Source organism: Myotis daubentonii, chromosome 9 (assembly GCF_963259705.1).
Source record: "Myotis daubentonii chromosome 9, mMyoDau2.1, whole genome shotgun sequence".
Classification (NCBI taxonomy): domain Eukaryota; kingdom Metazoa; phylum Chordata; class Mammalia; order Chiroptera; family Vespertilionidae; genus Myotis; species Myotis daubentonii.
Window position 1 is genome coordinate 64687476 of NC_081848.1, and position 12925 is coordinate 64700400.

The 12925-nt window shown below is 36.0% G+C and overlaps 1 protein-coding gene across 2 annotated transcripts in view; it reads left to right on the forward strand.

The window, feature by feature from the left end:
- ELP4 (elongator acetyltransferase complex subunit 4) overlaps positions 1-12925 on the forward strand; it is a 176652-nt gene that overhangs the window by 115300 nt on the left and 48427 nt on the right. The window contains exon 10 of one of the 2 annotated variants that reach the window (XM_059709199.1): positions 2700-2729. The exons of the other annotated variant lie outside the window; for it this stretch is intronic. Coding sequence (XP_059565182.1) covers positions 2700-2714 — 15 coding nt within the window. The 3' untranslated portion in view covers positions 2715-2729. Of the gene's footprint in view, positions 1-2699; positions 2730-12925 lie in introns of those variants that run through there. 2 annotated transcript variants of the gene reach the window in all.

The following is a 12925-nucleotide window of genomic DNA, read 5'->3' on the forward strand; positions in this document are numbered from 1 at the left end:
TTAAGTAGGCTTATAGTTGTGAGTACACAAAACAGTTTATTCTTATATTATTACTTATTACTTATTGTATTCTTTTACATATGAACTATTGTAAACCTACTTTTGCCCCACCCTATACATTAAATGTGTACATTTTTTGTACATCAGTTATGTCTCAATAAAGCTAAGTAAATAGAACACTCATTTACTATAACCTGGCTAGATCCAGAAGAGAAAAGCTACCAATTCATTCAAGTAAAAGTGAGAGACAACAAATTTATAAACTGGTGCTTTTTTAAGCTCTGATTTGAACTCATATTTCAATACAATGCCCTCAGAAATGCTCATTTTTTCCAGCAGTGGGAAAGCCACAACAAAAAATAATGCTGAAGTGTATTCTGAATCAAATATGCTTTTTTCTTTAAGCTGCTCTTTTAGAATAACCATGCCTAAGATCTAACTCAACTTTGTGAAAGGTTTCCTTCATTAATTGATTTTATTAAATTTCCTACTTGTGTGCAACAATTCTCCTATCTGTACATCCTTACCATTGACTATTTTTAGTTTTTGAGTCAAAATAATTTGAGCAAAAGAGTATAAACTTAAAATAGACAATTGCTGGTATAAGATTCACGTGTTCTTAACAGGAAAACATTATGCATACCTAATTTGGTTCCAGTTAGGAATAAGGTGATCAAAAACTGTTAGAAACTAGATGAGAAATTCCTTTGCCCAGTATTTTCAATCCAAAGGTCTCTACCTTTGAGGAAATCTTTGAGGCTGGCCAGAGTGGCTCAGTGATTAAGTGTTGACCTATGAACCAGGAGGTCATGGTTTGATTCCTGGTTAGGGCACATGGGCTTGATCCCCAGTAAAGGGTGTGCAGGAGGCAGGCAACCAATGATTCTCTCTCATTATTGGTGTTTCTATTTTTCTCTCTCTCTCCCTTCCTCTCTGAAATCAATAAGAATATCTTAAAAAGAAAAGAAAAGCTTTAGAGGCCAATTAAGTTTATGCTCAGAACTGGAAATTGCCTCCAGAAAATGTAACATCTACTGGAAGAACCAAGTAAAGTGTTATGAGTTAACTGCCTGTTACATGCAAACAACTGATACTCAAATCTCTAAATATGATCCTTGTCTCCAAGAAGGAGTGCATTTCAGACATAGATGTTAGTCCCAGCCTTGCCACTCACTGTCTGATTTTTTCCTCATCTTGAGTAAAACGTGATAATGATGAGTATACCTACTCTGTTCTAAGGATGAAATGATAAAATACATGTGAATTGTCCAGTACAATAATTGGCCCATCTTAAATCCTCAGTTACAACAATAACTATCATTATTACTGCAATCTAGTTTGGAAAGCAAAATTTACACACAAAATAAGTCAAATATCATCTTAAGATAATAATGGATTAAATTATTAGTTGTTTCTATGTACCAAGAATACTATAAGAAAGAAGCCTTCTCTGATTATACTATATAAATAATGTACATGTGCACACTCCCTCAGCCTTCCTTATACTTATCACAATCTTTGTTAGTAGCTTCTTATCTTTCCCACTACACTGTAAGCTCTTTTAGTGCATGGCCATGTTTCTCTCATAAATTTCTTGCAGTCCCAGAACCCTGATGCGGAGTAGGGACTCACTAAATATTTGTTGAATGTATGACTTAAAGAGAATAAATTATTGTTGGCCAGCATTAGCAAAGCAGCATTGTGGAGAAGATGAAATTTGAAATGGATCTTGAAAAATGAGTAGGATTTGGGTGGACAGTGTGAAAAATGCATTTCAGGTTAATAGGCATGAAATAACTGAAACACAATGAGTAGACAGACACAGTGAGTAAGAAAGGAGCCATTTAATTTTAGGTAAAAAGAGATAATTAAAATAAGCTTTTCACACCTCTTCATTTTACAGATAAGAAAAATAAGACCCAGACAGTGACAGAATCTATATCTTTTCCATATCATGTAACTAACAGAGCTTAATAGGGCAGCCTAGAACCTGGGACTTTGGACTATCAGTTCAATGAAAGAGTAACTAGATGGAGGTAACTATAAGCAAGAAGTCTATTTAGGAAACAGTTGCAGTAATAGAAGCCCAAAGTGATAAGGGAACAAGCAATAGAGCAAGAGGAGTTGTATGTTATGCTTTATTATACTCTTACATTGAATATGAATGTTTATGGTTAGAGTAAACATGAACCAAGTAGAAAACTGGAAAGGGCAGATACAGCACTCTGGGATATTACACTCGAACCATACGTAAAAATAAAAAGCAAGATGTACTTTTTAAAAAAAGATATTCTTTATGAGAAAGAAAACAGATTCCACTAAACCTCGGGATAATCACAAACTTTATCTGGGATACTTTTGAAAATGAAGGCACTGTGTGTACCATGTGGGAGATATTAGGTGCCCTCATAACAAATCATACACAGAATAACTATAGGCAAATAAACCTTTCAAAAGTGGGCTGACAGCAATATACTAGTAAAGCCATCTTTCAGAGCCAGTAATTCAAGCAGGCCCATCTGAGTCATTTCCTCTATAAAATGTCTTTAGTGGAAATACAAGAAAAAGCACCAGTAAACTAATAATTATCTCCTCTTTGTCATCAAGGTGGCCTAGGTTAGTTAAATGCCACCTTGAAATTAATTGCATCTCATTTTATCTACCTGGAATGATTCTGTTATCCTTTTCTTAAACTATAGCACATTTGTATGTGACCTGTTTTTCTTTTATATGTACGGATCCAGAACATCAATATGATGATAAAGATAAGTATGTATCTCAAAATTATTCTATACTCTCTCTATAATTTTTTAAATCAAATATTTTGACTGAATCAACAATATCAGTCATTTATTTAATAGACTGGTAGCTATAACTTTGGTCTTTATTATTTTCTTTCTCTTCACTTTAATAAAAAAACACATAATGAATTAAATCATAAACCTACAAATTAAAAACTGCCTCATATTGCAAATTCATATTAATGATGCAGCTGATGAAAATAAGTATCCATAACCTAAAGATGCACAGTGCTAGGGACAAAGGTGGCATTTTACATTTTTATTAACACTTGTAATTTTCTCCTGCTTGATTTCTTTTAGGCCAAGCCCAATTTCTTCTTAGCCATGGGTCAGTGAGCTCATGCTGATTCTCATATGACGGATGGCTTGATTTTGCAAAGATATCACTAACTACCAATACCTAGGTCTAGCTGCCATCATCATGAACAACCTAGAATAATAGAAAAGTTGAATTTGAATGTATTATTGCCTTTAATTTCACTAACTAGCATTCCTGGGCACCATCAGAATTGTGTGTATCTGTGAAAGATTAATTTAAACTTTATTAATGTGGTAGTAACAAAATAGCATAAAACAAGCAAAATAGTATTCTATTACACATATTTGTTATCTTTCCCTGTTAAATGTCATAGGAAAAAAAACCATACACTTTAAATGGTAAAATTTTGTATTTAGTAAATGTAAATGTAAGAACAAGTGGATTTCACCAGAATATGATACATATCTGCTTTAATAGCTGTTCTACATCCTCCCAAATGAAAACAATATTATATTAATAAATCATAAGGGGCTTCTATTAGCTTGATAAATAAGTGCATTTAAAACACAAGTTAGAAAAGGATTTGTTTAAATACTTTAAATAAGTCTTTATCATACTACTCTAGTGATGTCAAATACAACCTTCATTCTGAAGATTTTAGTTAGAGATTTAATCTTTGAAAATATTAATAACAGCTTACAGCAGGTAAGCTATAAAATAATACTGGATGCTGTCTATTTAGTTTCTGGTTGAAAAAGCACAGCAGTACTTTAGTTCATTACCTTTGAAAAAACCAGTAACAAGATAATACAGCTGCCTCTGATTAAGATGTAAATTCTTTCTAATTAGAATGTAAATTCTTACATTTAAATGAAGACATCAATTGTCAGGATGCCATATGATATCTTATTCCACCTTGCCTGAATGAAGCCCTCACTGCTCATCTATGGCACTAAAATAGTTTTGCAATCCCTTTGTTCTCTGATTCTTGTAATATTCTCTCTTCATGTTCCCTTTTCACATTGCTTTTGTTTATTTTCCCCCTTGCATCTGATATTGCTGTGCCTTGGGATTTTGCAGAAATTTGGAATGAAAATTGAGTTCAGTCAGTGCCAGTATTTGCTTGTGCCTCAATTACTTCTGCTGAATTTTCCTCAATGCAAATCAGGCAGGTTGCATAAAGTGGTGCATGTATTTGAAATAATTAATTTTCCGTAAAATGATGGATCAAATCCAATCAACCTTTATGAAATCTAAATAATAGAATAGAGAATTAGAAATTAATTAACATTTTGTGTTGTTAATACTTTATAGTATAAACTAGCAATAGTAAGTTTTACTGTTGATTCTAACTTTGTCTTTATTAAATGTTGATGAAAGCCTGCCTCAGTCATTTCTTGCCAGAAATATGCTAACAAGGAATCCTATATCAATAACATTAAAGCAAAGGTTTCTAAGATTATATAAATTATTAACCAGTGAGTTGAATTATGTGTGCTTCTTTCCACAGAGCAATAGTCACAGTTTTATCTTGAATAATGTACACTAATTTATAGAAATCTACTGTTATATTGGATAGGCCATGAGCCTTTGAGCATAGCATTGTACCTTTATTTTCTATCCTGTTTCTTCAACCAAAAGAGGTATAAGTTTAGAAATGAACCAACTTAACCAATCTTACAGTGCTAGAACTTGAAAGAATGCCTTACAGATATAAGGGGGCCTCCATAGTCTTTTTTTTAATGTATTATTATAAAATTTCAAACATAAACAAAAGTAAAGACTAGTATAATGAATGCCTGTGTACCCATCAGCCATCATCAATCATCAAGGAGCTAACAGGGAAGCAAAACATACAGCCTGAAATAATAATAACATGCAAGTAATCCTATATAATAAAAGCCCAACAACCAAACAGCGGAACTACCAGAAAGACCGGTCAACCAGTTGCTATGATGTGCACTGACCACCAGGAGGCAGATGCTCAACATAGGAGCAGTGCTCTCCCACAGCGGGAGCGGCCACTCAGAGGGCATGTCCACAGCCGCTTAGCTGAGTGGGATGAGCAGCTCTCCCACAGCAGGCCGATCCCCACATGCCACACACCCCTACCAGTGCACGAATCCTGTGCACCGGGCCTCTAGTAGAGAATAATGTGCAATTATAGAAGCTAAACTGCAGTTAGAGAATATGAGTGCTGTGGATAGTAAGAGAAAATTAATTTGTGCTGAATAAGCAGAGAAGAGAAAGAGCATTCCAGGTGGGGCAGAGATGCCATAGAGAAGATTTAGCAACCGGCAGAATCTGTTGATAGTATAGTTGATCATATGGCATGATTAGAGTTTAGTGTTTTTATATATAGTTAACTTTGGTAAGATGGAGGGATTTGAGAGCCAGGCAATACATTTTAGTATTAACTAGTCAAAGAAGTATTTTAGGCTTTAGAGTGACAGCATCAAACATACCTTTTTTTTTTTTTTTTTTTTTTTTTTTTACTTTTTTTTAAAATAGATTTTTATTGATTTCAGAGAGGAAGGGAGAGGGAGAAAGAGATAGAAACATCAATGATGAGAGAGAATCATTGATCAGCTGCCTCTTGTATGCCCCACACTGGATGGGGATCAAGACCACAACCAGAGCATATGGCCTGATCAGGAATTGAACTGTGACCTCCTGGTTCATAGGTCAGCGCTCAACCACTGAGCCATGCCAGCAGGCTGAAAAATACCTTTTCTTTGTACAAACAAAAATCTCATCTGTTGTAATTAAAATTCTTTCCTAGTCTCTCTCTCTCTCTCTCTCTCTCTCTCTCTCTCTCTCTCTCTCTCTATATATATATATATATATATATATACATATACATATATATATCCAGCAACCAAACAGCGGAATGACCAGAACAACTGGTCAACCAGTCACTATGACACTCACTGACCACCAAGGGGCAGACGCTTAACACAGGTGCTGCCCCCTGGTTGTCAGTGTGCCCCCACAGTGGGAGTGCCGCTCTGCTGACCAGGATTAGCAGCGCTCCCACAGTGGGAGCAGCCGATCAGAGGGCAGGTCCACAGCTGCTCAGCTGACTGGGATGAGCGGCACTCTGGCACTCCCACAGCAGGCTGATCCCCACAGGCCACGCCCCCCCACCAGTGTACAAATCCATGCACCGGGCCTCTAGTAAGCATATAAGTTCTCAGGTTCTCTCTTACCCTCTTTCACTTTTAGGGACCCTTATGATTATATTGGGCCCACTGGGATAAATCCAGATAATTCCCCTTTGTGATGTGCATAAACATATTACAGGTTGCAGGGATTAGGATGCAAACATCTTTGAGGGACCACTGTTTTGCCTACCTTACATTTCTTTCATATCTGCTCCTCAGTGACTGCTTTGATAGACCATAGAGACAGAACTACTTCATTGGCTCAGAAAGGAACTTTTTATCTGCTTCAAAAGAAACTAAAATGTATCATTTCAGCTGACCTTGAGGAAAAGAAAAAAGAGAAATTAGACTAAATACTATAAATCACAACAATTGCACCAAGTATAAGCATTTGTACAAAATTGTATACTAAAATTCGTCATTCTGGACATGGCCCAAAAAAATGTGTTTCAAAAAAGGGAGTAAGCAGGTAGCATTTGGGGGGAACTTATTATGTGGCAGGCACTATTATAAATATTTTGGGTGTATTATTACCATTTAAGTATATTTCTTCCTTTTAATGATAAGGAAGCTGAGGCTGGAAGACTTTAGGTTAAACTTCCCAGAAGACACAGTTAATAAGCAAGCCCACAGTCTTCATATTACACCTTGCTAAATTCTGTGAAATGTCAGTTGTATCCATCTATCAAGAAACATATTTTTTTGTATTGGTTAAGATTAAGGCATTCAGCCTGGCCAGCCAGAGTGGCTCAGTTGGGTAAGTGTTGTCTTGTACACCAAAAGGTTGCCATTTCGATTCCCAGTCAGGGCAAATACCTGGGTTTCAGGTTCAATTCCCAGTCAGCAACCGATCAGTCTCTCTCTCTCTCTCTCTCTCTCTCTCTCTCTCTCTCTCTCTCTCTCTCTCTCTCTCCTCTCTCATTCTTAGGTGAGGATTTTTAAAAAGTAAAAAAAGATTAAGGCATTCAGAGTATTATGGAATAAACAAACAAGTACTAGTATGAGACATAATCCTGTCCATCAACAGAACACTACAGTTCCCTTTTCTCCACATCTTTACCAACATTGGTTATCTCTCGTGTTTTTTATGATAGTCATTCCTAAGAAGTCTGAGGTGATTGTGGTTTTGATTTGCAATTTCCTGGTAATTAGTAATATTAGTACCTTTTCATGTACCTGTTGGCCTTTTTTATGCCTCCTTTGGAAAAATGTCTATTCAGTTCCCCTGCCCATTTTTAATCAGATTCTTATTTATGTATTTATTTTACTATTAAGTTGTATGTGTTCTTCAATTATTTTGGATATTAACCCCTTATCAGATATATGATTTATAAATATTTTTTCCCATTTTTTTTAGATTGTCTTTTCATTTTTTGGATGATGTCCTTTGCTGTATAGAAGCTATTTAGTTAGATGTAGTTCCACTTGTTTAATTTTGTTTTTGTTGCCTTTGCTTTGGGTGTGAAATCCAAAAGAAAATGTTGCCTAGACTAATATGAAGTTGCTATGTTTTCTTCCAGGTTTTATGGTTTAAGTCTTATGTTCAAGTCTTTAATTAATTTTGAGTTGATTTTGTGTCTGGTATAATATAGTGATCCAGTTTCATTCTTTTTTATGTTGCTGCCCAGTTTTCCCAGTTTATTGAAAAGGCTGTTTTTTCCCCATTGCATATTCTTGGCTCCTTTGTCAAAAAGTAATTAATCATATATGGATGAGTTTATTTCTGGGATCTTGATTCTGTTCCATCTATGTGTCTTTTTAAATGCCAATATGATACTGCCTTGATTACATTAGCTTTGTAATGTAGTTTGAAATCAGGGCATGTCATGCCTTCAGCTTTGCTCTTCTTTCTCAAGGCTCTTTTTGCTTTGGGGGTCTTTGGTTCTGTACACATTTTAAGAGTGTTTGTTCTATTTCTGTGAAAAATGCCATTGGGATTTTGATGAGGGTTGTATTGAATCCATAGGTCATTTTGTGCAATATGGACATATTAATAATATTTATTCTTCTAATCCATGAGACTGAATATATTTTCATCTTGTTCAATTTTTTTCATCAATGTCTTATAGTTCTCTACAGATCTTTCACCTCCTTTGTTAAATTTATTTTTAGGTATTCTTTATGATTCAGTGTGTAAGTGGGATTGATTTTTATTATTATTTCTTTTTTGGATAGTTTGTTGTTAGTGTATAGAAATATACTCATTTTTTTAAAAATATATTTTATTGATTTTTTACAGAGAGGAAGGGAGAGGGATAGAGAGTTAGAAACATCGATGAGAGAGAAACATCGACCAGCTGCCTCCTGCACACCTCCTGCGGGATGTGCCCGCAACCAAGGTACATGCCCTTGACCGGAATCGAACCTGGGACCCTTCAGTCCGCAGGCCGACGCTCTATCCACTGAGCCAAACCGGTTTGGCGAAATATACTCATTTTTGTATATTGATTTTGAATTCTGCAACTTTACTGAATTTTTTTATTCTAACAATTTTTGGTGACTTCTTTAAGTTCTTTAAATATATAATATCATGATATCTGCAAATAAAGGCAGTTTTACTTCCTTCTTTCTAATTTGAATGTCCTTTATTTCTTTTCCTTGCCTATTTGCTCTGGCTAGGATTTCCAGTACACCATTGAATAAAAATGGTGAGAGTGGGCATCCTTGCCTTATTTCCAATCTCAGAGAAATGCTTTTGGTTTTTCACCATTGAATATGATGTCCGCTGTGGGCTTCTTATATATGGTCTTTATTATGAGGTATGTTCCATTTATACCCAGTTTGTTGAGGATTTTTATCATGAAATGATGTTGACTTTTATCATGTGCTTTTCAGAATCTATTTAAATGATTATATGATTTTTATCCTTCATTTTTTTAGTGTGGTCTATCATATTGATTGATTTGTGGATGTTGGATCAGCCATGATCCTCTTGATCATAGTATATAATCATTTTAATGTATTTTCTATATGTAGTTATGTCTGCCAACAAAAAAAATATTATATTTCTTTTAAAAATAGTGGTGCTTTCTTTTTTGGGATGGCGGACAGAGAAGGACTATTCTGGTTATTTTTGCTATTCAACAAACCATCCCAAAACCTTGTAATGTATAACAATCATTTTATTGCTTCCAAGGCTTCTGTGGGTCAGAAATTTGAACAGGACACAGGAGGTAGGTTCCATTAATACACTGTTATATGACATCTGAGTCCTCAGCTAGAAAGATTTCACAGCTGAAGGTAGGAATCAGCTAAGAGCATCTTCGCTTACATGTCTAGTAGTGTATGCTGGCCTTCAGCTGGAACCTCAATTGAGGCTGTCCTCTGGAGAACTTGTGTGTAGCCTTTCCATGTGGCCCGTACTTCTTCAAAGCATGATGGTCTCTTCTTACATGGCGGTCAAACTGCTTAGATGACAGTGCAGGGCTCCAAAAGTCAGTGTCCCAGAAAACAAGGTAGAAGCTGCCAGGCCTTTTATGACCCATCCCAGATCATCACCTATCCCATCCTTTTGGTTGAAACAACCATCAGGTCACCCAGATTCAAGGGGAGAAGAATTAAACCTGCCACTTGATTACACTGTACAAGGTCACATTACACAAGAGCTTGTGAAGTGGGTGATGCCATGCAATTGTCTTTGGAAAATTGGTGCAAAATTATGGTAAAGTATTTGCTCTCATGGCCTGCAGTGACATGGTTTTTGTGGAATGATTATAGATGAAAGGTCATTTGTCTAAATGACTTGGCTTTGAAGTTGAGGTTTATAATTATGTTATCTATTCTAGAAATGAAATTTCTCATTTATAATAGTGTTAAGAGAAGGATCTGTAGTCTTTTTCAACTTGTTGTTCTATATGTTTATCAGCTTAAAATCTGAAAGCCACAAATGTTTTCTGATACATATAACAATGACAAAGGAAAAAATGTTCCATATTTTCTCCACCTAAAGGTTTAATGTATAAAAGAACCATACACAGAGAAAGACATGTACTATATGTGGAATTTCACCCATATGTGGAATCTAATGAACAAAATAAACTAATAAACAAAATAGAAACAGACTCAGAGAACAGAGAACAGACTGACAGATGTCAGAGGGGAGGGATGTTGGCGCTGAGTGAAAATGGTGAAGGGATTAAGCCAAAAAATCTCATAAACACAGACAAGAGTATAGTGATTACCAGCGAGAAAGGGGGGGGTGATGACATAAGGGGGATAAATGATGATAGAAGGAGATTTGACTTGGTGTGGTTGAACACAGTACGATATACAAATAATGTGTTATAGAACTGTATACCTGAAACATGTAATTTTACTAGCCAACATCACTCCAATAAATTCAGTAATAAAGCAAAAAAAATAAATTAAAAGAGCCATACAGATGAATTGTACAATAAGTGAATTATATCACAATAAACCTTTTAAAAAAAAACAATTATAAACAAATATTGAATTCTAATTAATGATATGCATGCCAAAGTGGTTAAAGGTAAAGTGTATTGATGTCTGCAACTTGCTTTGAAATTCACCAAAAATTAAGATGAATTAGTGGATGATAGATGTAAGAGAGTTGATAAAACAAGTATTGAAAAAGGTTAATTGCACACTTTAAGGTGGTGTGTATTCTCAACAACAACAAAAAATCATCAATTTTTCTATATGTTTGAAATTGTTCACAATGAAATAATGGGAAAAATCGGGAGATACCACTACACAAGTACTAGAATGACCTTAAAAATGTGGAATTTTTAAAGATATTTTCTTCATTAAAAGTTCTGACACCATTTTAATGAAGGGAAGTAAGTAACTGACTATATCACCTATTTTTATTCAAGTAATTGGATAATAACTTGGTAAAACAGAAAGCAGGAGAAAAGAGTTAAGCACAAAACCTCAGCACAGTTCTGTGACTGCCAAGTCAGAGATCTTCGAAACAAATAATTATAATTAACACCATTTTGCCACTGGAAAAACTGAAATTGTAAAATTTCTGAGTAAACAGTATGATCTCCATTTTCAAATGCTTGCTCTGCTAAAATCGTATACCTGCTTTTTCTGTTTAGGCAATTACTTTAATTTTTTTTTGCTTTGACCTCAGCAATATGTTCCCTGCTAACATTATTCATGGAATCATGAAAGGTCACTATTGTCTGCCCAATCCTGAAATAGTTTGGCACTTTTTCAAGTTGTTTTGCTTGAATTGTATAAAGTGGTAACCCGCTGATGCAGGCATCCATTCCAGCACTCTTGGGCTCCAATCAGACCAGAAAAAAAATGATAAAAGGAAGGAAGGTGTCTTTCAGTTGCTAAGCAAAGTAGTTGGTAAGGAATAGTAAAACTTTAGAATTTTTTTTTTAATCCTCATCTGAGGATATTTTTTCATTGACTACTAGAGAGAGTGGAAGGGAGGGAGGAGGGGGAGAGAGAGACACACACCCAGGTATGTGCCCTTGACTGGAAATCGAACCCACAACCCTCCAGTCTGGCACTTTAACCACTGAGTAACTGGCCAGAACACAGCTTTAGAATTTGTAAAGTCCTTTGGTAAAACTGGGACTCACTGAAACTTTCACATAGAATAGTACTAACTAATCCATTGAGGTCTTCAACAGAGTTTGAGTTGAATGCCCTTCTTAAGTGTTCACCAGTGACATGTGGTGTGGAACCCTTGCACTTAAGAAACATAAGCAGCAAAGCTAGGGAGGAAACTTGGAGAGGACACCAGGGCATGAGCAGGTTTGCACTGCAAGATAAACCAAAGAGAAGGTAAGGGCCAAGGACCAGATGGAATGAAATCGTGTTCCCTGGCTCCCTTGCCCAGCCTGAGAAGCCAGGCGAAGGGAGTTTGTGATCATGGGACAGGACTGGGGGCTAGTACTCCATGCTTATGCTGCTCATCAGTCCAAGTTGCTACTCAGTAAACTTCTTACTCCCTATTTTGTATATAGTCTTGGATTTTAATCTGAAATCTTGCAGCTTTGGAAGCAGACTCATAGTTTGTGTGGCTTAAGACTTTCACTTCCAAGCGCATATTCAGGCTTTGTTTGCCCAGTTTTGTTGTTTGCATGGTTGAATGCTGTCCCTGGAAAGAGGTACTTCTGAGCTAGTATGGAGTCAATGACTTGCCTTCAGGGCTCATGAGGAAGTTCTGAAATTTCTGTTTCAAGGTTTTGACATGTCAGCAGGTGTAAGTCCAGTCTGATGCCAATATGCCTTGTGCCAATAAGTTCCCTTTGATCTCAGTGGGCAAGATTTTCCTTGTAACTGTTAACCTGTTGCCATGAAAAGAAAAAGAAAATGGTTGTGGTATATAGCATAGGTTGCAGGCACAAATATAATTAGTGCTGTACCACAACACTGCTTTTGGTTTGTTGGAACTTTTAAGCATGTTGGCACTTTTTTTAAATCTGTTTTCCAAAACCGTACATTCAACTCCTGATTTTCCATTCAACCCGTGATGGTGCTTCCCGACCGCTCAGCTGGAATGGGTTCGCCTTCTTCCCCTCAGCACACCTTTGAACCAGTGGCACGTCCTGTTGTAAGGAACATTGGGTAGCAGATTCTAATTTGGCAGCACCCTAGGGACATTAATCAATCAGAAAATATAAATGAGGGAATCATTTCTCAGGTGAAATGGTTCCATTGAGGATAATAATGAAATGAAAACACCAAAATGTTGACCAAACTAAAAATACGCTTGC